Source organism: Physeter macrocephalus, chromosome 5 (genome assembly GCF_002837175.3).
Source record: "Physeter macrocephalus isolate SW-GA chromosome 5, ASM283717v5, whole genome shotgun sequence".
NCBI lineage: Eukaryota > Metazoa > Chordata > Mammalia > Artiodactyla > Physeteridae > Physeter > Physeter macrocephalus.
The window spans coordinates 76,362,424-76,387,851 of record NC_041218.1 but is presented as its reverse complement, the minus strand read 5'-3'; the positions used below and the strand labels follow the sequence as shown (position 1 = coordinate 76,387,851).

The 25,428-nt window shown below is 37.8% G+C and overlaps 1 protein-coding gene across 1 annotated transcript in view; it reads right to left on the bottom strand.

The window, feature by feature from the left end:
* Positions 1–25,428, bottom strand: part of DNAH11 (dynein axonemal heavy chain 11) — a 326,309-nt gene that overhangs the window by 199,013 nt on the left and 101,868 nt on the right. The window contains 2 exon segments of the mRNA XM_055085043.1: positions 9,839–10,072; positions 13,150–13,299. Coding sequence (XP_054941018.1) covers positions 9,839–10,072; positions 13,150–13,299 — 384 coding nt within the window.

The window sequence follows — 25,428 nt, the reverse complement described above, 5'->3', positions numbered from 1 at the left end:
CACTACGTTCTCACATGTAGCATAGCAGCCAGCACAAAGCATGTACTCAGGAAACACTCGTATGAATAAACAAAGGAAGAAATGAATGACAGCAATAATACACACCAGAACAACATTTTGTTCTCTCATCCCCTCATTCACACAACGCTAACGTGGTTACTGTTTCCAGAGCTTATAGGCCAATGAGGAATGCAGATAAATAATTACAATTGTTTTGCTAGGGCAAGTACAAAGTACTATGACAGCACACAGAAATAGGACCTTGCTTAATCGAGAGCTTGGAAAGACATTTTACAGGAAAGGGTATTTATGCTGAGACCTAAAGAGTGAGTACGATTTAGGCTGTAGAGAGTTTAGGGGTTTCCCACCCAGGGAGGCAGTGTTTAAGCCACAGGAAGCAGCTCAGGATATGGCAGGTGGCCCTGGGAGGGAACTGAAAGAAGTCTGGGATGGTGAGAGGGAAAGGGAAAGGCAGACCAGGTATGGAAGGATGCTGTAGAGGGAAGAGGGGTCCCAAACATGCAGGGCTGGGCCAGCTTTCTGAGGGTCTGAATTTCAATCCAAGGGCAAGAAGACACTGTTGAAGGGTTTAGGGAGGTGGGGTGATAATCGGATGTGTGTTTCTAAAAGATTTCTCTGCCTCTAGTATGATTAATTGGAGGGAAACAGGATTGGAGAAAAAAGACCAGAGAAGAGGATGCTGCACTCACTCAGGCGAGTAAAGAGTAGCTGGGACTAGGTCATTAACAAAGTAGTGAAGGAAACAGTAAGAATAAATATATTTAGGGCAACTGAAGAGACTTGGTGGTTGACTGGGTATCAGGTGAAAGAGGAGTCAAATGGGCTTCTAGTCTGAGCAACCGGTGAAGAGTGTCAGTGTTTTTTAATGAACTTGGGAAGCACTGAAGAAGCAGATTTGAGAAGAGTAAATATATTTTGAATGCTCTAGGCTGGATGTGCCTGTCAAATTTCCAGTGGACAAGTCCAATATGCCCTTGACTCCACTTCAGGAGAAAGGTCTGAGCTGGAGGTCAAAGTCACCAGCATATTACAACAGAAACTGAGAAGCCATAAGGGCAGATGAGATTAGCCAGGGATATGTGCTGTGGTGAAAAGAAAAAGGGATCTAAGTTAGAGCCACAAGGAACAGTTAAGGGGCAGGAGGAGGAAAAGGAACAAGGAAAGAAAGCTGAAGAATAACCCAAGAAGTACGTGGAAAAGTGGAATTCAAATAAAGATGAATATAAGGGAAGAGGGCATTTGAAAAGGAAGTATTTCTAACATTAAAAAAATAGAAATATACTCAGTCAAGTGATTAGAGATGGTTCTTGGAGAGAGATGAAGATGAAAAAATGGAATGAGTAAGTATAGATATTTAGTTCAAAAATCTTGGTTATAATATAAGTTCCAGCAGCAGAGTAGGAAATGGAAGGAAGTGTGACATCAAGGAATACTTTTTGGTGGTTGTATTTATTGTTTTTAAGCAATGTGAGAGACTTGGGAATGTTTAATTGCTGATGGGAATGAGCCAGTGTAAGAATTTGAAGACACAGTAGAGAAGGAAGTCCCGGAAATCCTGCAGACGAGACCCAAAGCACAGATGGAGATAAGGCTCCAGATGGTCAGAGGCCATCCCTCCATTTTAACAAGAGGACAGTGCAGAGAGCAGAATACCAGCCCCATTGCCATTGGTCTAGTTCCTCTCTGACGGTATCAGCAGATAATAAGAACTAACATTTACTGAGCACTTACTAGATAACATATCTAACAAGCATTATTATATATGTGTGCATGTGTGTGTATATATATAGTATGTGTGTGTATAATATCTATCTTTGTGTATATATACATACACATATTTCTAAGTTAATCATCACAATAACTCTGTGGGGAAGGTACTATTATTATTATTTAATCATCACAGTAACTCTGTGGGGAAGGTACTATTATTATTCTCATTTTATATATGAGAATACGAGGTAATTTGCCCAAGATCACACAGTTATAAATGGTGGAGCCAGGATGTAGTACAGGATTCTAGGATTTTATTGTATATTTTATAAACCCAAAAGTTTCCCATATGGATAACATACTCATTAACAGGACACCTTGGCCAGACAAGAGTTGACCTCTAATGATTCCGGTGGATGGAAGGAGGTAACTAGGCATCGCCCTCCTATAAATTCTCATGTTTAGATAAACATGGAAACAATTCCCAAGAAAGAGACATGAATCTTGATCACTGAGGTTTATATGTTACAAATGTCTAAGACACCACACCTGTTCTTCCATACAGGACCAGCTTGCTTGGTGGGACAATGGTGAGCTCACCATGAAGGAAGGTGTCAGGCATACACAGTAACATACTCAAGGTCAGAGAGAAGGGCTGGTTTCCGATACATAGTAGTGGTTGATTCTCAATTTTGTCCTCACCCAGCTCCTACAGCAGTATGGTATAAAGAGGCTATGTCTGTGAACTTAAAGAGTCATGTCCCTAAATACTATAGGTTAAATAAGGCAACACAGGAAGAACATTTTCCTTGTAGTAGCAGAAGCACTGCAATTTTACCAGGATCAAGGCATGGCAGATTTCCCAGCTTAGGCACAACCCACGCCACAGCAGCAAAGAAGCTGGAAGCACCCCTCGGTAGAAATGTTAAGATCTGGAGCTTGTAGTCCTCAGCTCAGCAAACTGAAGTGAACATTACAAGGTAACTACTACAGCACTTTGGGAGTCAGCTACCAGAACCCTCAACCTCTTTCCACCTGGACATACACAGAAGTAATGCTCTCTGAGTCTCTTAACAACAGCAACAAGATCTCTAATCCCGAAACCCACCAATGTTTCAACTTAAGCAATATCAGAAACAATGGATTTTCATTTCAGCTAGAACAAAGAAAATTGCCAAAGAGACCAGGTCCCACACTCTCTGACACTATCAGGTCATGGGTTGTGGAATCTCGGTTTATCGCCTCCCTTTGCACTGTTCGTTTCCTACTTCTCCTTCAGTCATATTGCGAAAACCAGCACAATACTGAGCAATGTATGTCAGAGAAAGTGAGTATAATTACCCCATTCCTGACATTAATGGAAATGATGCTAATGTTTCACTATTAAGCATGATTTTCTCTGTAGGTTTCTGGTAGATAATCTTCATCAAGTTATCAAGTTTCTTTCAGATGCTATGTGGGAAAAGAAAAAGGTGTAAAAATTGATAATCTAAGCTCCCACCTTAAGAAACTTGAAAAAGAGAGGCAAATTAAACTCAAAATAAGCAGATGAAAGGAAGTAATCAAGATAAAGCAGAAATCAGTGAAATACAAAACAAACAGTAGAGAAAATCAACAAAATCCAAGATTAGTTTTTTGAAAACTTAAATAAAATTGATAAACACATAGAAAGTCTGATTACAAATAAAGGAGAGAAAACACAAATCACCAACACCAGGAATGAAAGGGGGACACGATGCCAGATCCTCCAGATGTGCTAAGGATAACGTTGATATAGGAAGATCAACTCACATCAATAAGTTTGAAAACGCAGTTCACGGGTGGATGACCGTTTCCTGTAAAGGGCCAGACAGTAAATGTTTCGGGCTTTGAGGGGTACATGGTCTCTAGTGCAATGACACCACTTAGCCAGTGAAGTGTGAAAACTACCAAACACAAAGGCACCGGGCCAGATTTGGCCAGATGGCTGTAACTTGCCAAACCGGACTTGGAAAAAATGGGTAAATACCTTGAAAAACAGAAATTCCAAAAACTGACACAAGAAAAAAAGAAACTAAAAAAGCTACACAACAGCATGTACATAAAAGAAATCAATTTATAATTTATAAAGAAAGAAAACCCCAAGCCCAGATAGCATTACCAGTGATTTCTATAATAAACTCTTTCACAAAATACATGAAAATGCAATACTTTCCAATTCCTTTTAAGGAGCATAATCCTCATCCCCAAACTGGCAAAGATATTGCAATAAAAGAAAACTACAGATAAATGTCCCTTATGAATATAACTGCAGAATTTCTGGACAAAATATTAGCAAATAGAATCCAGCAAAAAATATATACATCTATAAATGGTAATACATCATAAATGCAAAGTTGCCTTAGCATTCAAAAATTCACCTTGGTAACAGAATAAAAGAGAAAAACCACAAGAGTATCTCAGCAGACTTGAAAAAGTTCAACTCCTCTTCAAAATTAGAATTCTCAGTATGTAGTAATAGAAGGTATTCCCTCTATTTGAGAAAGGTCATCTACAAAAATCTAGAACTACTATCGTACTTAATGGTAAAACATTGTTCTTCCCTAAGACTGGGATTACTTCTATTAACATTATATTGAAGGTCGTAGCCAATTCAATGACTCAAGAAAAGGAAATAAATGGCAAAAGAGAATGGAAGGTCAGAAGTAAAACTGTCATTATTTACAGATGGTATATTCATGTACATAGAAAGCCTGTGAAACTATATTCAAAAAAACAAAAACCTATTACAACTAGCAAGCAAATGTGTCAAAGTCTCAAGACACAGGTAAATATTAAAACATCAATATATTTCTGTATACCAGCCACAAACATTAGAAAATTTAAAGTTAATTAGCATATGTTTACATCATCAAAACATATCAATTATCTAAAAATAAATCTAGCAAGAAATGTATAAGACCTCTGCATTGAAAACTACAGAAAACACTGTTCAGAGAAATTAAAGAAACCATTGGAACAGGGCTCTATTTACGAGGTACCTATCTTTAAATTTAAACTTTCTTACCATTTCTATTATTTCTGTGGTTACTGGTCTACTCAAGTTTTCCACCTCATTTTGAATTAATCTTAGAAACAGTGTTCATAGAAAATTATCCATTTAATTTAGATTTTCAACTTAAATATTAGTATAAAATCACATGTAGTATTGTACAGTCTTCTAAAAAAAATCTCTTTCTCATACAAGAGATTTTTCTTTTCCCTATCGCTTTGTTGTTTCTGCTTGCCTCCTCTGAACTGCAAATCTTTGTCAGTGTTTGATCTGTTCAAAGAAACAACGCTTGAGTTAATGGATCAGACTGGACTCATGGCCTATATGGGTAACAAATCTCTTTTTCTGTTACCTCCACTTATTGTGGGGATCTTGAGTTACTGCAGGATCTGTTCTGCTTTTTTCTCTAGAACAGGAATTGGTAGACTACAGGTAATGAGCCAAATATGGCCCACCACCTGTTTTTATAAATCAAGTCTGTTTGGAACTCAGCATGCCCATTCATTTAAAAATTGCCTATGGCTTCTTTCCTACTCCAACAGCAGAGAGGAGTGGTTGTGAAAGAGATTACAAAGCCCATAAAGACTAAAATATTTACTATTCCATCCTGCACAGAAAAAGTTGTCCATCCCAAGATCTACAGTCAAGACAGAGTCATGGCAGAAGTCCTCAATAAATGTCTCACTTTGTTTATGAAGTATTTCTCAGGCCTTTATCCTGGGGACAAACACTCTCACTGATAATCTCTTGGGATGTACGGGAGGCAGGACTGGCTCCAACTGCCCACCTCTTACACATTCATTACTTATCACTGACCATGGACCATGAGCCCCACATGTTTTTTACCTTTATTGGATCTCAGTTTGTAATTTCTCTGGAATTTCATTGGGATAAAATAGGCTTATCATAGCAATAGCTTCTTTTTAATATGTTTGGACTGTGATTTTCTCTGCTCTTAGTCATCTATCAGTTTGATTCCATCTGTTGTCAACTTCTAGGCATTCCTCAAATTATCTGGTCCAGTATTTCCAGGTACAGTATGACTTTTTTTCATATACCTTGTCTTTCAATGTAATTTTTGATGCGTTAAAGTAACCAGGTTGGGCCCAAGATGGAGTCGCTCACGTTACCCACATCAGCAAACCAAAACTTAACTGTTTCTATGTTGGGCTCTCCCAGAAAAAGCAGGCTTAGGTCAACCAAGCAGTGTTTGCCTGCTCAGCACACGTTACCTGACCTGGCTCCAAGGCTTCCCTTTGCTCCTTACAAGGAAAGTAACCCTGCTTTAATTAATCAGCAAATGCCCCTTCCTTGTACCTGCTTACTTTGGTCTACAAAAATCTTTCGTCTTCTACAGCTCTTTGGAGCGCCTTTCCATCTGCAGACTGAATGCTGCCTGATTGATGAATCACTGAATAAAAGCCTACTAGGTCAGTAAATTGTCTGTGGAAAATTTTTCTTTTAACAGATGAGAGAGGTGGTAGAGAATATGTGCTCTACTCATCATCTTGTAGCTTCCTGCTATTATGAAGCATGAGCCTATCAGATCACAAATTTCTATAAAGACAAACAAAAAACTCATTTCCAATATACACTGTGTAACTGCAGCCTTCACAGGCTTCCCTATTTGGGTCAAAGGGTCAGGGTGAGATAAGAACACTATCAACACGGTATGCAATTGTTTTTGAAAAATTTCTCAACGATTAAAAATGAGGCCAAAAACTGACCCTAAGCAGGAAAATGAGAGTCTCTTTCTTATACATATAATATTTCTGAATATTTGTGGTCAGAAAGTATAAATAGTTAAGTAAGAAAAGCTTCAAATTGTTTATTGTGAGTCTTATTAAAAGTACCCTAGGCAATGTCCCAGCACACTTGTAATTAATATTTTGAATTCAAAATGCTTCCACCTCTTTTTCGCTGATTTGCACACAGCTCAATGATAAAGGAAGAATGGAAAAACTTTCTTATCAGATCCCAAGCCTAAGCAAATACTTGTGCCAAGGAACGCTCAAATTTGAGAAATTATATTTTATTTGTTTTACTTTCAAAGACTCTGGCAAGGCAGGGATATATATTCAAAATGCAGTATTTTTGCCTTTAATCCCAACACTATCTAACATGCAATTACAATATGTCTGGGGGGAAATAAAGTTTAAAATAATTATCTTCCTTTACCTCACTACAATTTGGAACTGAGAACTAAGGAAAGAAATTACTTGTTCAGGTATATCGTCAGTTACAGCCAACTCTGATTTCAGTTTTGAAATTAAGCTATTTTAAAGGACTGAAGTTCACCTTAAAAACTGCTCACAGTATTAGCAAGAGTAGTTTTAATTAAAAGCAAACTCCAGCAGACGGTTACCTCCATTTTTAAAGAGCGAAAACTAATGGGGTTTCAATTTAGATGCACACATTTCTCATGAACCAAACTGCAGCTTTAACAATATTCAAATGTTAGCTGCTCTGGTGTGCATGTTAGTATCAGTGGCAACATTGAAATGCTGTATTGAAGGCATCTGTTGGCTGGTCTGTCAAACATTTCAATTCATGCTGGAAGTGTTTCATAATTAAGCCCATAAATGCTGTCTTCATAAACCACCCTCTCTGTCTACTTCTCATCTAACACGAAAAAGAAGCATTATTATAACTCGAACAAAATGGAAAACTTTAAAATTATTTTAAAGGAGAAAAAAGCTAAATTTTCTTAATTAGCTGAATAAGCCAAAGCTACTGGAATATAAATAACTTTAACTCTAAGAATAAAAAGGATCAACCCTTACATTTAGGTCTTTAATCCATTTTGATTTTATTTTTGTGTATGGTGTTAGGGAGTGTCCTAATTTCATTCTTTTACATGTAGCTGTCCAGTTTTCCCAGCAGCACTAATTGAAGAGGCTTGTCTTTTCTCCATTGTATATTCTTGCCTCCTTTATCAAATATAAGGTGACCGTATGTGTGTGGGTTTATCTGGGCTTTCTAACCTGTTCCATAAGAAACTAGGGGCAGGACAGGAATAAAGATTCAGACGTAGAAAATGGACTTGAGGACACAGGGAGGGAGAAAGGTAAGCTGGGACAAAGTGAGAGAGTGGCATGGACATATATGCACTACCAAATGTAAAATAGATAGCTAGGGGGAAGCAGCCACATAGCACAGGGAGATCAGCTCGGTGCTCTGGGACCACCTAGAGGGGTGGGATAGGGAGGGTGGGAGGGAGATGCAAGAGGGAGGAGACATGAGGATATATGTATACGTATAGCTGATTCACTGTGTTATAAAGCAGAAACTAACATGCCACTGTAAAGCAATTATACTCCAATAAAGATGTTAAAAAAGAATCAACCCAATGTTGATGACAGGGGAGGCAATAGACAGTTCTCATGCACTGATACTGGGAAGGTAAACTTGGCATGATGTTTCAAAGGCTTAAGAAGGTATAGTCTCTGACCTAGCAATTCTACATCTGGAAGTTTACCCTGAAGAAATAAAGAAAAATGTGTGCAACATGGATGTAAACACAAAGCTGTTTGCTACAGTATATTATTGAGAGCCAAAAAATAAAAACAACCTAAATAGCAGTGATAATAACAACAGGCAGTCTTATAACATATTGGGTTAAACTGAATGGACAATTCGTTTATTAACACAGAGGATATTTGAGTAAAACGAAACACATCCACATGCAAAGTACATAGCCAAACATGAGAGAGGGGGAAACAGAGAGGGGGAAGGAAGAAAGGGAAAGGGTTGGGGGAGAGTGGGTGATAGTCCCTAATGCCAAGGAGGTGCATCCAAGCTAGAGCAGTAGAATGAGGTTAACAGGCTAATGCCACGGCAGCCGAAAGGAGAATTTGAGTAGAGACCCAAACATTGGAGACTGAAGTTTAAATTGCCCATGTGGCAACAAAACATTTCTGCTCTCTGCCTCTTATACTCCCTGAGCAAGGCAGGGAGTTAGAATTGAGATGCTGACATAAAACCAAGATCCTCAGAGTATTACACAGTCCGATAAAAGGTTCTAGAAAAACTCTACCCACCAGCTTGGAGAAGCAAGAAGAAAGCTTGAAACATCTTGGGGCTTTGGATAGGAAAAAAGTCCTCTAAAAGAAATCAAAATCTCAGGCCTAAGCCATGTGAAGCTATGGCATCCAAATTGACCCTGCCACTGTGATCGGTAAAATCCCAGACTGAGTAATTAACCACAAAATTAATCCAGAACTCACAAAACCTGTAGAAACCTGGAGGCAACAAGGAGAAAAACATGTAGGGACATCTGCTCAGTGTAGAACGCACAGGATTCCTCCAGAAAAAAAAAGCCAACCTAAAGATAACCTTTAGCATACAAAAAATAAGTTCAAATTAAAAACAATAGCCTCAAAGGAACATAAATAAGACTATTAATGAGATAGAAGAATAAAAACCATAATGAAGACATTTCATTATAAAACTGATTTTTAAAGAACCAAAAAGAACTTTGGGAAATTGAGGTAGAGTAACTGAAATTAAACTTATGAAATGGGTATGTATTAATAAAAGTGTTTAGGGGTAAAGATGACTGACATCTGCAACTTCCTTTGAAAGCGTAATTGGAGAGTCTTACATAGGAGGAAAAAAATATGTCCAGTATCTAGGTGTGGGTGGTATACTAGATCCTTGGGAGATAATGGACAAGGATGGATGTTTTTTATTTGTTTGTTTTATTTATTTTTATTGAAGTATGGCTGATGTACAATGTTGTTAATTTCTGCTGTACAGCAAAGTGACTCAAACATATATATACATTCTTTTTTATATTCTTTTCCATTATGGTTTATTTCAGGATATTGAATATAGTTCCCTGTGCTATACAGTAGGACCTTGCTGCTTAAGGATGGATGTTTTTTAAACCCATGTAGAAAACAAGAAGGACAACACCAAACTATAAAATGGAAAGCTAAACAAATGATTGCTAAAATCTTCCTAGCATCATAGCTTGAACACAGAAGACACTCCATAAAACAAGAATGAATGAATGAATGAAGCTTACCTCTTCAAGTCCCTTTAAATCTCAAAATCATAAATCTTATATAATACCTGTTTTTTATGGAAATCCTTTAGGGCCGTTTCGTAGCCTTCCTCTAGCCTACTGAAGGCTATTCCTACATCTGTAGTCCACCAGATTTGTGAGCTAGTTAGTGCGACTTGAGCCGGGAAATCAAAAATCCACAATTCCCTGGGTTTGTCCTCATAGGCTGCGATGGCTTCTGTGATAGAACGTCGCACTGTCTCTTGCATGGTCTGTTCCAGCTGCAGAAGCCACGTTTCCACCTTTTGAAGCAAATGGAAGTGTTGTAACACAGGCTTAACTATGGAAAAGGGATTATTCCATCCTCTCATGGGCTTGAAGTCTACACAGAGAGGGAGGCCTCAGGTAGATTTATTTTAAACCCCTGTAGTAGAAGGGTAACTTAAATGAGCCCGTGAACTACTGATTAATGAAGCCTTTCCTACATGAATCTGGCTTCTACCGGGATACTGCTCATCTTATTTCACCTACCAGCTGGCTGATAAAATTCCACATCCTAAACAGACAATGTGTTCTCCATTATTCATTTTTCAGATTTGAAGACCTGATGGTTCTAGACCAAGATCCCCTCTGATAACACACAGTGTTTTGAGAAACCAAGCATCACAGCCAATATGCTACAGTAAAATTCTAGAGATTTGGAAATAATAGGAAATTGATTTTTTAAACTGAAGTACAGTTGATTTACAATGTTGTGTTAGTTTTAGGTATACAGCAAAGGGATTCAGTTATACATATATTCTTTTTCAGAATTTTTTCCATTATGGGTTATTACAAGATATTGAATATAGTTCCCTGTGCTATACAGTAGGTCCTTGTTGTTTATCTGTTTTACATATAGCAGTGTGTATCCGTTACTCCCAAACTCCTAATTTAATCCCTAAGCCCCCTTTCCCCTTTGGTAACCATAAATTTGCTTTCTATGTCTGTGAGTCTAGGAAACTGATTTTTTAAATGTATCTTTTGATAATTTTTAAATTCACTAAAGATTCTACCCTCAAATCTACATAGTTCCTAGTCTTAAGCCAAAGTGTTTTCAGCAAGTATCTTAATTATATTCCCTACTGTCTCTCCTCCTCGCACTTGTCATAAATTAGACAGCAGGAAAGTATGAGAGATAGGACAACTGCCGACTTGTGAAAATCTTTAAAAAAAAATTCTTCTGAAGTTTATTTTGCTCCCACAAATATATTTCAGCCAGTTTTCCATCCTATTCAAATATGCTTTGTTATATTTATCCATATATCTGTTTCTGTGGGATGATATTATATAACAAAAAGGATACCTATACCATTTGCAAATAATTGACCATATCAATAAAAAAATAACTATAATAAATAAATTCCAAGGACTATATGAGATCCTGAAGATTATACAACTGATTTCTTTCCCCACCTCTGTGAAGATGACACAGCAGTCATTCCTACAACCTCTTTCTCTGGAGAACTGGGAAGGAGCAGTACGTGGTCAGTGACCTGACAGCCTTCCCTATTGGAAGAAAAAGGGAAGAACCATCCCCAACATCCTAAAAGACTTTTCTCCTGGCTTCCTAGCTGGGCTTTGTTCGGATGCCTGAGAGAGGGTGACCTAATCACTACTGTAGTCACTCCGCACAACTCTTAATGTCACCAAGCAGCAAGCTCCTTTAGTAAATCAGGTATCACTTGATCATATCCCAGATACCCTGGGATCCATGTCCTCAGTATGGCCACCTGTTCTCGAGAACTCTCAAGTCCATCTGGGAAGACCAAACACACATACAAGGTGACACATCAACCCGTGTTCGGAGACTATGCCAGCAACGGCAACTCAGCTCAATATAATTTGAGAACTAAGCCCTGATGAGATGCTTGCTTGATCTCCCACTTCGTGGTCTTTCATCAGCTTCTGTCCGACCCTCTATAACAAGAATTATCACTTCCCATTATCAATAATTATGTGAATATCTATCTATTCAATAAGCTTAAGAGGTCCCCCAGGACAGGTGCCATGTCTTATTCTTTTCTGGATCTCCAAAAGCCAAACCCAGCAGCTGGTACATAGTAGGTATTCAATAAACACCTGTCGAATAAAACACAAAGAGCCGAAACTGGGAGGAACCAATCATCAGTGTGGGGGGAAGAGGGGGGGAAGACCTAAAGTAAAAGCATCTTTTTATAAAACAGGCAATTAGAGGGTAAATGTGCTACATGCCCCAAAGTCTCTAGCATAAGTTGCTTATATAAAATAAGTTAGAGCACTGTGAAAACTTTCAGTACCAAGGGTTCCTGCCAGTGACACCCACATCTATGGTTGGACTGTCCTCCTCTGGGCACTAGGCCAGTCAGCTAGCAGTCTGCCGGGGGGAGGCAGACAGCAACACACTTTTGTCAAGATAGCTTATGGTGACTTTTTCTAATCATTGTAATAATATCCTAAAGAGCCCCAGAGATCACAAATATACTTTAATCAAAGTATTCCACCATCTGCTTCCCTTGCAATTGGCAGGATTTTTCTGGTACAATATTAAAAAGCAACAGAGAGGAATAAAGAAAACCCTTGTAAAAAAAAAAAAAAGGTTGCCATCACATTTCTGCAAGGGACCCTTTAAGGAACCCCCTGCCTCAAGCTAAACTGTTCTGTAATAGAGGCTACTGTCTCAGTTACCCTGTGGATTAACTCAAGCTATATAAGCATCGTAGTAAAAAGATGCAATTCCTCTAAATCATCAGAAAACACCAAGAGCTGCTTCCTAAATCGTTAAGAGCCATTCTTACAGATAACTGTTAAGAATATGTTTGAGGTGTTTGGCTGTGAGAGAAGAGAGTATGTTAACTGTCTGTGCACACGGTAATTAGTGTACATGACACTAGCTTAGTGGACTCAATCAAATTTATTTACGAGCAGCCATTTACAACACCCACGTCAGAATCCTGAACCACAGCCTCTTTAAAACATGCTTCATTGCAAGGTGCTGCTTCACCTTAACCCTTCCCTGTACTCTGAGCAGGGGTGAAAACAATATGCTCTGTAGGAGACTCAGTCACTGGGTGGCATTTGCTACTAATTCTGGGGTTTACTCGTTCAGTCTGTGACAGTCCCTCCGGCTGGCTCAACTATGAGCAAGTCTGAGCTCCTGCAGGGTGCTGAAGCCTGATGATCAGAATAGGAAGCACAGCAGAGGAGCCCTCTGTCACACCGGACACAGGTAAACGGGAATCTCTGAGCACAAAACTAACCGGAGCCTCATTTGACATGAGTTGATTTTTTCTTGTTCAACTTTTAAAAATTAGCCCCCCAATACTTCTCTGGCATAGAGAACCTCATAGGCAAATCTTACATGGCCTATGCATTCACACTCAGCTGGGAATGGGACATATTCCTTTTCTTTGCTGTACATTCCAACGGCCCTGTGCGCGGAAACATCCTGATCGTCTTCAAACTGCAGATCTACAATGCTGTCAAAGAGTTTGGAAAGGTGGTGTGTAACCTAAGACAAGATAATAAGAAGAGATAAGAGCATTTCTTACTGGATATATATTCTGGTAATCTACAGATGTGGCTAAATGAATTCACAAAACTGTCTTTATATTGTTACAGAGATGTCTCAAAATGTTTTTCTTCCAAATAAAAATCACTTCTTCAATTCCAGAGTTTGAAATGACCCAGATGGAGAAGTGGCCAGGCACTCTGATCACACCATCAGGTGTTGGGAGGTGAAGACTTACCTTGCTAGGTTATCTATTTTCTCCTTAAAGGCTGGAGACTTACCAACTTCTCTATCTGTACCATATTCCTGTAGCAATCATCCTGCTGGGAATTTTGTGGTCAGGATATTAAAATTCAGACATGGTATTTTACTTACACCATAAAAGACCTTATATTGTTTTTTAAAAAAAGCTGTATTAAAATATTTGAAACGAAAATGTAAATTAGATACAGTCTTATTCTTGGGTCAGGTGCTACGTTATTGTGCACTTGCTTTGCTATTTACATGAGCCCCAGAGCATATTTGTTACATCAGAAAGGTGAATGGGATTCCCCCGTTTTCACTGACAAAGAAATTGAAGGTAAAGTATTAGGTGACTTCATCAAGTTGAGACTGCTAAGAATAACTGGCAGTTAGATCTTAAACCTCCAAGTCCAAGCCACATCTACAAAGTTCAAACTCTTCGAGCTTCGAAGAGTTCAAACTCTTCAAACTCTTCAAACTCTTCGATCATAACCTTTTACATCCGAAGTTGCAGGATCTCCAAAAGAACCCCCATTAAATAGCACACTGAACCCAGTGCAGGTTCTGGACTCCTTGAAAAATAAAACCAAGTTAAAAAGACAAAGAGCAGCACTTGCTCTGCTAGAGGCCAGTTCAGAGATGAAAGCCCAACTGGCCTCCAAACAGAACACAAGAATCAATAAGACTTATCCGTCTGGTCATATCAGCACAGACCGGGACCGGCCTCTCCACCCAGCAGGACTGGCAAGGAGGAAAGGAGAGGAAGACGCGTGTTCTGCAGGCTATCAGTCAGGCCAGCCGCTCGACCTCCCCCTGGGGTGGATTGAATAAAGGGCAGAGTGAACCACAGGAAGTATCAAGAATGGGAACAAGCGCTCCCTCCTTACACTTGGCAAAATTACTGTAAAACCTGAGAAGTGGGAAAAAGTTTGGTGATTCCTCAAAAAGTTAACTATAAACTTGTCATAGGACCCAGAAATTCCACTCCTAAATATATACCCCAAATTACTGAAAACATGTACTCAAATACTTGTACAAAAGTTCAGAGCAGTATTATTCACAGCAGCCAGAAGGTGGAACCAAGCCAAATGTCCACTGATGGATGAATGGACACATTGTGCATTGTGGCATATCCATACAATGGAATATTGTTCAACCATCAAAAGGAAGGAAGTACTGGTACACTCTACAACATGGATGAACCCTGAAAACATCATGCTACGTGAAAGAAGCCAGTCACAAAAGATCATGTAGTGTATGATTCCACGTACATGAAATGACCAGAATAGGTAAATCCACAGAAACAGAAAGCAGACTGATGGCTAGTAGGAGACAGGGGGACGAGGGAATGCACGATGACTTCTTAATGGGCACGAGGTTTTATTGTGGGGTGATGAAAATATTTTGGAACTAGATAGAAGTGATCAATGCACAACACTGTGAACAGACAAAATGCCAATGAATCATACACTTCAAAATGGCTAATTTTATGTTACCTGAATTTCACCTCAATAAAAAAAGAATAATAAAAGGTGCTGATAACCAGAAGACAGTGTCAAGCTACAGAACATTTCCCAGCACATAGCATTAAAGCCATCTCTGCAATGAGTTTTTCTTGAAATACAGTTTAACTGGACTTGATAACTCTCCCAAGAGCAACTTCTATGAACAACAGCAACCTGCATAAATTTCCCATATGAAAAGACCAATACCAATATTGGTAAGGAACTCCGTAAGGGTGATTTGATCTTTGAAGCTTTTAGCCTTAACATTTTTGCTGTATTCACAGTTTTAGCACTGAAGAAAATCACAGCAAGGAATCTTCTGAGTTTAAAATAGATGAGTTTTTGAGACTCTCACTTTCAGTGTAGACAGACTGGTAGCTGCTGATCACTGCTTAGGTTATCACAGTCTCCCAAATCCCTGTACATAACCCACAGGACATTACACACAGAAAGTATCTCCAATCCTCTAACAACGCGCTGTCACAGCTGAAGTGGCCAGAAAGTGCACAGATGTTTAATGGCTTCTACTGTGTAATGGGCCTAGTCAGGTACAAATAATAGTCAGGTACAAAGCTGCGTGATAAATGAGACCTCAACCATCAGACACCCTCACACATCACTGCTTTGGTGAGGAAAGCATTTCAAAAGAACTCCTAGTCCTCTAGTCACTCAGTGGGTGACCAGGAAATGCAAACCCCACGGCTTGATGTTTTCCCATGACTTATACCTGGCGTGTTGGAAGTTGGATATTTTCCTATTCTGCCTTCCATTTAGAGCTTCTGAGAGAATAGGACCATTTTTTTAAACTAACATGGATGCTGTTGACCTCAGATTTGTTCCATTTCTAATGATATCCCTTTGTACCTGTTAACACAAAATTAAAATTCCTTTTTCCTATTTTGGTCTTTGGAAAGGCTTATTTTACAGTTTAAAAAATACATAAAAACTAATGCCTCAGAGGCCCCCTCTTTGTACCACACTAAAGAAACAGAATGGATTTGAACACTTCAAATCATGAAATTCAATAATTTCGTTGTAGGTTGAGTAGGTTTCTAAAAGGTTAGCAACAAACATTGAAATGCTGTTCCACTAGTTTACAGTAAATCAGGTGCATCCACCCACTGGTGCGTAGACAGACAGGCAGCCCCTGCTTTGTACAGTACTGAGAGATCATAAAAACCACCATGCGACCTCCACAATCAATGGGCAAACTTACAATTGTGCTTTGGCTGTTAAAAATTTTCGTTAAAACATTAAAATCCCTCTCACTCTTGGTTATAAAAGTACAGAGAAATAAAAAGTGTAAACTAATACTTAGTACACTAACTTAAAGTACTAAAAAAAATTAAAAATTAAGTGTTTTACTCCTTTATAGGAAACTTATCAAGAGTAGTTCAAACAGTGCTTGCTTCCTTCTCATCGTGTAACTTAAAATACTGAGTGAGCACCTTCCCTATGCTTTGTGTAGTCGCCATATTCCTTTGGAAGTTTGGATTGGCTGCCAACGTTTCATCCTTTGAGGTCTCCATGTCCTGATACTTCTGAGAGTTTCTTTAATGTCAAGTTTTTTCTTTTCCTGGTATCACTTCCTCTAGGACATCTTCATCCTTTTTGTCACAACCAGTGTTTACATTTATATCAATGAGTTCATTTTCACTATAATCATCTGGCTGCATATCTAGAATCTCTCAAATGGTGTAGTGTCATTTCCACAGTCACCTTTGTCTTCCATAGCTACATCTATGATTCAAATTTCAAGTCTAGCGTTATCGATTTTCACTTCTTTGCTATACTATCAACTTCATTACTAATTCCCTCTTTTGAAGGTTTATTTTTGTAAACCGTCATGTGGGTTCTTCACTGGGGACAAGGTGGTAACACACTACGTTCTTTGCTGATTACGTCAGAATCAAACAACACATGTGTGACAGCCGACCACAGACAGGCTTTGAAAGGTGTGACGTAACTGGTCACGAGTCAAGATGTACATCTGTTACTGATGTGGTGATTTTTATGGACTGAGGAGGCAGCAATGAAGTTTGTGCCTCTCGAGATCACTCACAGTTAACACACCGTAGTATGTGAAACTTGAACCATGTTATTGGGGGAACGGAGTTAAACTAATCCTTGGTAACTGAAATTCGTATTTTTCAGGTCTGTGCACAGGGGGAGCTGCCTCTTTAAGAGCTGACATTTATCTACCTGTAAATAAAGTCAAAAATATTTACTCATCTAGATAATTTTATAATTTAAAATGCAAACTAATACAGCAATCAGATCAGCAGTCTACCCTATGTTCACCTAGAAAAGAAAGGGAAGAAAAACGAAATCATATAGCTTCTACATAGGCTTCTATGTATATCTTCGATGTATTGCTATGTCCTAGTTTCCCTGTATGGCTACTATACATTCACAAAGCTTACCCCCTTGCTTTTTGCCTATATCTCATTTCACATTTGCCCCACCTATGAAAGATGCTGCTGCTGATTAACTGACATAAAATAGACACAAAGTCCTAATATCACTCCTGGCATGATGAAGACCTCAGGATTCATTCATATGTAGTCATTAACTCATTTATACAAAATGATGATGATACTCATGATAGTATTTGTGAGAAGATAAGTAATGTCCAAAATGTAGGCAGTCCTGTCTATTGTGAATATTATCCTCTAGAACAAGAGAAAAATGAGTCCTTTATTTTTACATGTACAAAAATTTAAGTCTGTCAAAATGTTGAATAGTTTATTGTTGTTTTATATTTTTAATAATACTCAGTATAGGTGACAGTATAGGGAAATGGACATGCAACATTGTTGAAAATCTAAATATGCAAAAACTTTCTAGAAGTTGGTTAAATCAGTTATAGCACTTTCATATAATGAAAACTTTTATCGACATTAAACATCATATTGTAGAAGAATATTTCAATTTTGATTAAGTATATATGTTCTTACCTACACAAACACAGACATATAAAGAAAAACTATAACCACTCAAAAATAGCATCTAGGAGTATGTTATTCTGATCTTTAGTATTTTTATATTTTTCAAATTTTCAATAGTGAACATGCAATTATATAATTCAGAAAGGCTAAATTTGTTATAAATTTTGTAAACCATTATAGCCAATCCTAGGTACTGGGTATTGCTTGGTTTGCTTTTACCAAAAATAAAATCATAGTATACATAATATTTTGCAATTTGATTTTTCACTAATTAATATAACTTGGACATACCTATATTATCAGTGCTGATTCTGTATTTCTTCCTTAACATTTTTAGCATGTGTATGTAAATATACATAGATATGCTGACAATACAAACTCTTGAGTTTTTAAATAACCTTTTGAAAATTTAAATAGAGAAAAGTGAAAAAAATCACGTGTGTACAGCTTAATAAATTTTAGCAAAGTGAACAAAACTCTCGTAACCACTGAGACAATTAAGAAACTGAATACACCTGAACCCCAAAAAAATCCTCATGGCCCATGTCAGTCACTAGTCCCTCCTCTCAAAAATGGACATTACCTAATAAAGCCCATGTATGACAAACCCACAGCTAACATCACTCTCAATGGTGAAAAGGTGAAAGCATTCCCTCTAAGATCAGGAACAAGACAAGGATGTCCACTGTTGCCACTTTTATTCAACACAGTTTTGGAAGTCTTAGCCAGGGAAATCAGGGAAGAGAAACAAATAAAAGGAATCCAAATTGGAAAAGAAGTAAAACTGTAAGATGACATGATACTATACACAGAAAATCCTAAAGATGCTACCAGAAAACTACTAGAGATCATCAATGAATTCAACAAAGTTGCAGGATACAAAATCAATGGAATTTCCTGGCGGTCCAGTGGTTAGGACTCGGTGCTTTCACAGAGATCTTGCAAGCCGTGTGGCACAGCCAAAAAAAAACCCAACAACAACAAAATTGATACTCAGCAATCTCTTGCATTCTTATACACTAACAATGAAAGATCAGAAACATAAATTAAGGAAACAATCCCATTTACTGTCTCATCAAAAAGAATAAAATACCTATGAATAAACCTACCTAAAGAGGCAAAAAACTTGTACTACGAAACCTATAAGACACTAATGAAAAAAATCAAAGATGACACAAACAGATGGAAAGATATACCATGCTCTTGGATTGGAAGAACAAACATTGTGAAAATGACTATACTACCCAAGGCAATCAAAAGATTTAGTGCAATCCCTATCAAATTACCAATGGCATTTTTCACAGAACTAGAAGAAAACAATTTAAAATTTGTATGGCAACACAAAAGACCCCGAATAGCCAAAGCAATCCTGAGAAAGAAAAATGGAGTTGGAGAAATCAGGCTCCCTGACTTCAGACTATACTACAAAGCTACAGTAACCAAAACAGTATGGTATTGGCACAAAAACAGAAATAGAGATCAATGGAACAGGATAGAAAGCCCAGAAATAAACCCACGCACCTATGGTCAATTAATCTACGACAAAGGAGGCAAGACTATACAATGGAGAAAAGACAGTCTCTTCAATAAGCGGTGGTGGGAAAACTGGACAGCTACATGTAAAAGAATGAAATTAGAACGTTCTCTAACACCACACACAAAAATAAACTCAAAATGGATCAAAGACCTAAATGTAAGGCTGGACACTATAAAACTCTGAGAAGAAAACGTAGGCAGAACACTCTCTGACATAAATCGCAGCAATATCTTTTTGGATCCACCTCCTAGAGTAATGAAAATAAAAACAAAAATAAACGAATGGGGGCTTCCCTGGTGGCGCAGTGGTTGAGAATCCGCCTGCTGATGCAGGGGACACGGGTTTGTGCCCTGGTCCGGGAAGATCCCACATGCCGCAGAGCGGCTGGGCCCATGAGCCATGGGTTGTAGCATTTCAATTAAGTGGGGGAATGGATGAAGAAAAAGTAAACAGTGTATAGACAGAATGTATTATATAAGCAGTTTGGGGCATCTCTCCAACTACTTAAACTTCTCTGTGTGAGCTTGTTTCAATTCTTTTATGATAGTGGTAATGACAAGGGCCCTAGGTTTCTCTCTCTCTGTAGTAGTTTTCACCCCTAATTTTTAAAGTGGTAGAATATACATAAGATTTACTGTTTAAACCGTTTTAAAATGTGCGGTTCAGTGGCATTAAATACATTTATATTGCTGTGCACCCATCACCACCATCCATCTGCAGAGCTCTTCACCTTGCAGAATGGAAACTCTGCAACCAGTAAGCAGTAACTCTCCCCACCCCCGCACTCCCCCTCCAAGCCCCTGGCAGCCACTATTCTACTTTGTGTTTTTAGGAATTTGACTACTCTAGAATCCTCTTATAAGTGGAATATTCTGTTATATGTACATGCCACATTTTGCTTATTCATTTATTTGTTGATGGAGGCTTGGGTTGCTTCCACATTCTAGCTGTTGCGAATGAATAATGCTGCTGTGAACATGGGTGGGTATACAATATCTCTTCAAGCCTCTGCTTTCAGCTCTTTTGGGTATATACCCAGAAGTGGAATTGCTGGATCACATGGTGATTCTGTGTTTAATTATTTGAGGAGCCACTATACTATTTTCCATAGCAGTTGTACCATTTTACATTTCTACCAACAGGGTTTCCAGTTTCTCCACATCCTTGCCAACACTTATTTTTTGTTTTTGCTTTTCTCAGTAGTAGTTTTGTTCCTTCATTATGATAAGTTGTTTGGTCTTCAGCTCTTTGTTTATTTTCTTGGGGCTGATTATTGTTAAATAAACTTTGTCTCATAGTTACGTTAGAGGAAAAGTGAGAAGAGTACATTCAGATGTAAAGTTTTATTGATGTATTGTGAAGTTCTAGACTAGACCTCAGTTAAGTAAGTTAAATAGCCACATGTGGCAAGTAGATACCATATTGGAAGCATGGCTTTAGAAAATAATGAGAGCCTGGTTGTTCATGTTTATGGTTTCTGGATGATATTAGTGTTAACTTTGTTTAAATTATGAAGTGTTTTTATTCAGTTTCTTGTTTTGTTTGCTTCATCATGAAGTAAATATGGGAATCACATGGGCACTAAAAAGTTTTAGGTTCAACCACTAATAGGTAAGGAATTACTTTGTACTAAGTCTTCCAGGTAACCAGTAGACTGGAAAGTTTTTGTGATAAAAAAAATTACGGGGATAATAATTTATTCTTTTTAAAAATATTTGTTTATTTATTTGGCTGTGTTGGGGCACGTGGGCTCTAGAGGGCGTGGGCTCAGTAGTTGCATCGCCTGGGCTTAGCTGCCCTGTAGCATGTGGGATCTTAGTTCCCCGACCAGGGTTCCAACCTGCATCCTCTGCATTGGAAGGCGGATTCTTAACCACTGGACCACCAGGGAAGTCCCCAATAATAATTTATTCTTAATTGATGAATTATTAGGTGACCCTGCTTAGAGGATGGTTACCTATTATGATTCTGTGTGGTAAAATCAATCACTCAATTGACGTTTTTACTGAATAAATTGTTGTGTAGGCCTATTTTTTTGAAACCTTAATTGTCATATATAACCACAGCTGAATTTTTTTAAAAGAAATGTGAAATGGTAGTGGTTTCTGAAATTGAGTGCTGCTAGCTTAGGTTAGGCTGAATGGTTAAAATAAATATACACGTGAGTCAGAGTGAGATTGGTCCAGTGAGAAGAAAATAAAGTCCTTGTGGAAATTTGGCAGAAGTTTCCTGTGAGGCAGTAGGAAATGCTAAATGAAAGCAGTGTTATTTTAGAAACGTTTTGAATGTTGTCATTTATTTTTCTTAAGGCAATACGAGAGGACAGTGTTCTCAATTACATGAACAGTATCTTCAGAGTACAAAAGCTAGAAACCTCACAGTATTTTGAACGTGGAGAAGGTTCAGTTTGTTGAAAACATGGGGTAGGGGAATAGGAATGATAAGCATGAAAATATAGGATGGGGCCATTTATGGCAATTTCAGTAAGAGGAGTTTGCATTTAGTAGTGGTATGAGGAAGATTATTCACCCAGTTTTGTATGAGGGGACAGAATTTGTGAACTACTATGATGACTGATAGTTCTGTTTATAACATTTATCTAAGTTTTATGTATTTGTCTTCCCCATTGAAACAATGGAATTTCTCCATAAATTTTTGTCCTGTTTACGTTTGTATTATCAGAATTTGTGTACTGAATAAATAGATAATTTTACTTAATAAGTAATTGAAATAAGGAGACCAGTTTGTAGAATGATGATGATGACAACCACAATGACAGCCAAGCAGCAATAACTAACACTTACTGTATGTTAGACGTTGTTCTGGGTACTTTACATGTATTATTAACTCCTAGAATCCCCAGCAAGAAACTTGTGCGGTAAGTACAATTATTATTATTTTTTACAGATATGAAAACTATGCCATAGAAGTTTAACAGCATGCACAAGCTAATAGTGAATAAGATAGAGCCAAATGTGAACCCACATAGTCTGGCTCCTGAGTCCATGCTCTTTAACCACTATATTATGTTGCTTAAGCACATTAGCCTGAATCAGATTAAAAGTAATGAAGTCTAGGGGCTTCCCTGGTGGCACAGTGGTTGGGAGTCTGCCTGCTGATGCAGGGGACACGGGTTTGTGCCCTGGTCCGGGAAGATCCCACATGCCGCGGAGCGGCTGGGCCCGTGAGCCATGGCCGCTGAGCCTGTGCGTCCGGAGCCTGTGCTCCGCAACGGGAGAGGCCACAGCAGTGAGAGGCCCACGTACCGCAAACAAACAAAAAAAGAAGTCTAAACTGAGTTTAATAGCTATATGAATGGAAAGATACGGAAAATGATATTCAAGGCACTGAAGCAATATAATCTCTAAGGCCCGGGATCTGATTGGTAGTAGTAGGGCAAGGGGAAGAGTGCATTGTAAGTGATGGATGGTTACAGGCTGTCTTCACTAGGGGACACGCTACCACCATAAGTACAAGTAGGGCCTTGAGGAAAAAGTAAACATTATAATTACTCATTATAATGAGTAAACATTATAAAAAGGAGGAACTGATAATTCTGATTTTAGTCACATTAGGTCTGGTGGAATGGGAAACATTTTAAAGGCAGTTAGAAGTGTGAGACTAGAGTTTGAGATGGGTTAGGCTAGATGTATATTTGATTCAAATAAGTGAAATTATTACTATTTTAAGAGCTGTAAATTATGATTAATATTGTAAAATAAGGAGATTGATTTGATAGTAAAAACGAAGAGTTGTCAGAAAGACTTAAGTGATGAGGCTTTGCTTGGACTGAGGTATTGGCACATTACACATAACAGAAGGGAAAAACAATTTGTTTGAATCATATTCTACCCATTGCCTCCAAACAAGCTTTGGGTTTTTTTTAAACATTATTCTTTGTGTTCCAGTTATTCTTTTTTTGTCAAATAATGATGCTCTTCAGTTTTCATTTTCCTCTTTCCTTTCTTCCATCTCAGTTTAAGTCCAGCACTTAGTTCTGGCTTTTTCATGGAGCTAGACTTTGTCATGTGTGACTCACGCTGTATCTCTTGCTTTGGATATCTTTTACACAGTTTTCTTATTTTTTCATTTCACTTTTTTACTACTAGTTGTCATTAGTATATGTCTAACTGCCAGGTTATATTGTGTTTTGTTTTGTTTTTTTTTTTTTTTGGCCGTGCTGTGTGGCATTTGGGATCATAGTTCCCTGACCAGGGATCAAGCCCGTGCCCCCTGCAGTGGAAGCTCGGAGTCCTAACCACTGGACCACCAGGGAGTTCCCTACATTGTGTTTCAAAACTGATCCATATCTTTTGTACTTTACTGTTTCTTTCCACAGTGCCTAATGTGGTTTCTTTTTTTTTTTAATGTTGAATAGTTTATTGTTGTGTTTTATATTTTTAATAATACTCAGTATAGGTGACAGTATAGGGAAATGGACATGCAACATTGTTGAAAATCTAAATATGCAAAAACTTTCTAGAAGTTGGTTAAATCAGTTATAGCACTTTCATATAATGAAAACTTTTATCGACATTAAACATCATATTGTAGAAGAATATTTCAATTTTGATTAAGTATATATGTTCTTACCTACACAAACACAGACATATAAAGAAAAACTATAACCACTCAAAAATAGCATCTAGGAGTATGTTATTCTGATCTTTAGTATTTTTATATTTTTCAAATTTTCAATAGTGAACATGCAATTATATAATTCAGAAAGGCTAAATTTGTTATAAATTTTGTAAACCATTATAGCCAATCCTAGGTACTGGGTATTGCTTGGTTTGCTTTTACCAAAAATAAAATCATAGTATACATAATATTTTGCAATTTGATTTTTCACTAATTAATATAACTTGGACATACCTATATTATCAGTGCTGATTCTGTATTTCTTCCTTAACATTTTTAGCATGTGTATGTAAATATACATAGATATGCTGACAATACAAACTCTTGAGTTTTTAAATAACCTTTTGAAAATTTAAATAGAGAAAAGTGAAAAAAATCACGTGTGTACAGCTTAATAAATTTTAGCAAAGTGAACAAAACTCTCGTAACCACTGAGACAATTAAGAAACTGAATACACCCGAACCCCAAAAAAATCCTCATGGCCCATGTCAGTCACTAGTCCCTCCTCTCAAAAATGGACATTACCTAATAAAGCCCATGTATGACAAACCCACAGCTAACATCACTCTCAATGGTGAAAAGGTGAAAGCATTCCCTCTAAGATCAGGAACAAGACAAGGATGTCCACTGTTGCCACTTTTATTCAACACAGTTTTGGAAGTCTTAGCCAGGGAAATCAGGGAAGAGAAACAAATAAAAGGAATCCAAATTGGAAAAGAAGTAAAACTGTAAGATGACATGATACTATACACAGAAAATCCTAAAGATGCTACCAGAAAACTACTAGAGATCATCAATGAATTCAACAAAGTTGCAGGATACAAAATCAATGGAATTTCCTGGCGGTCCAGTGGTTAGGACTCGGTGCTTTCACAGAGATCTTGCAAGCCGTGTGGCACAGCCAAAAAAAAACCCAACAACAACAAAATTGATACTCAGCAATCTCTTGCATTCTTATACACTAACAATGAAAGATCAGAAACATAAATTAAGGAAACAATCCCATTTACTGTCTCATCAAAAAGAATAAAATACCTATGAATAAACCTACCTAAAGAGGCAAAAAACTTGTACTACGAAACCTATAAGACACTAATGAAAAAAATCAAAGATGACACAAACAGATGGAAAGATATACCATGCTCTTGGATTGGAAGAACAAACATTGTGAAAATGACTATACTACCCAAGGCAATCAAAAGATTTAGTGCAATCCCTATCAAATTACCAATGGCATTTTTCACAGAACTAGAA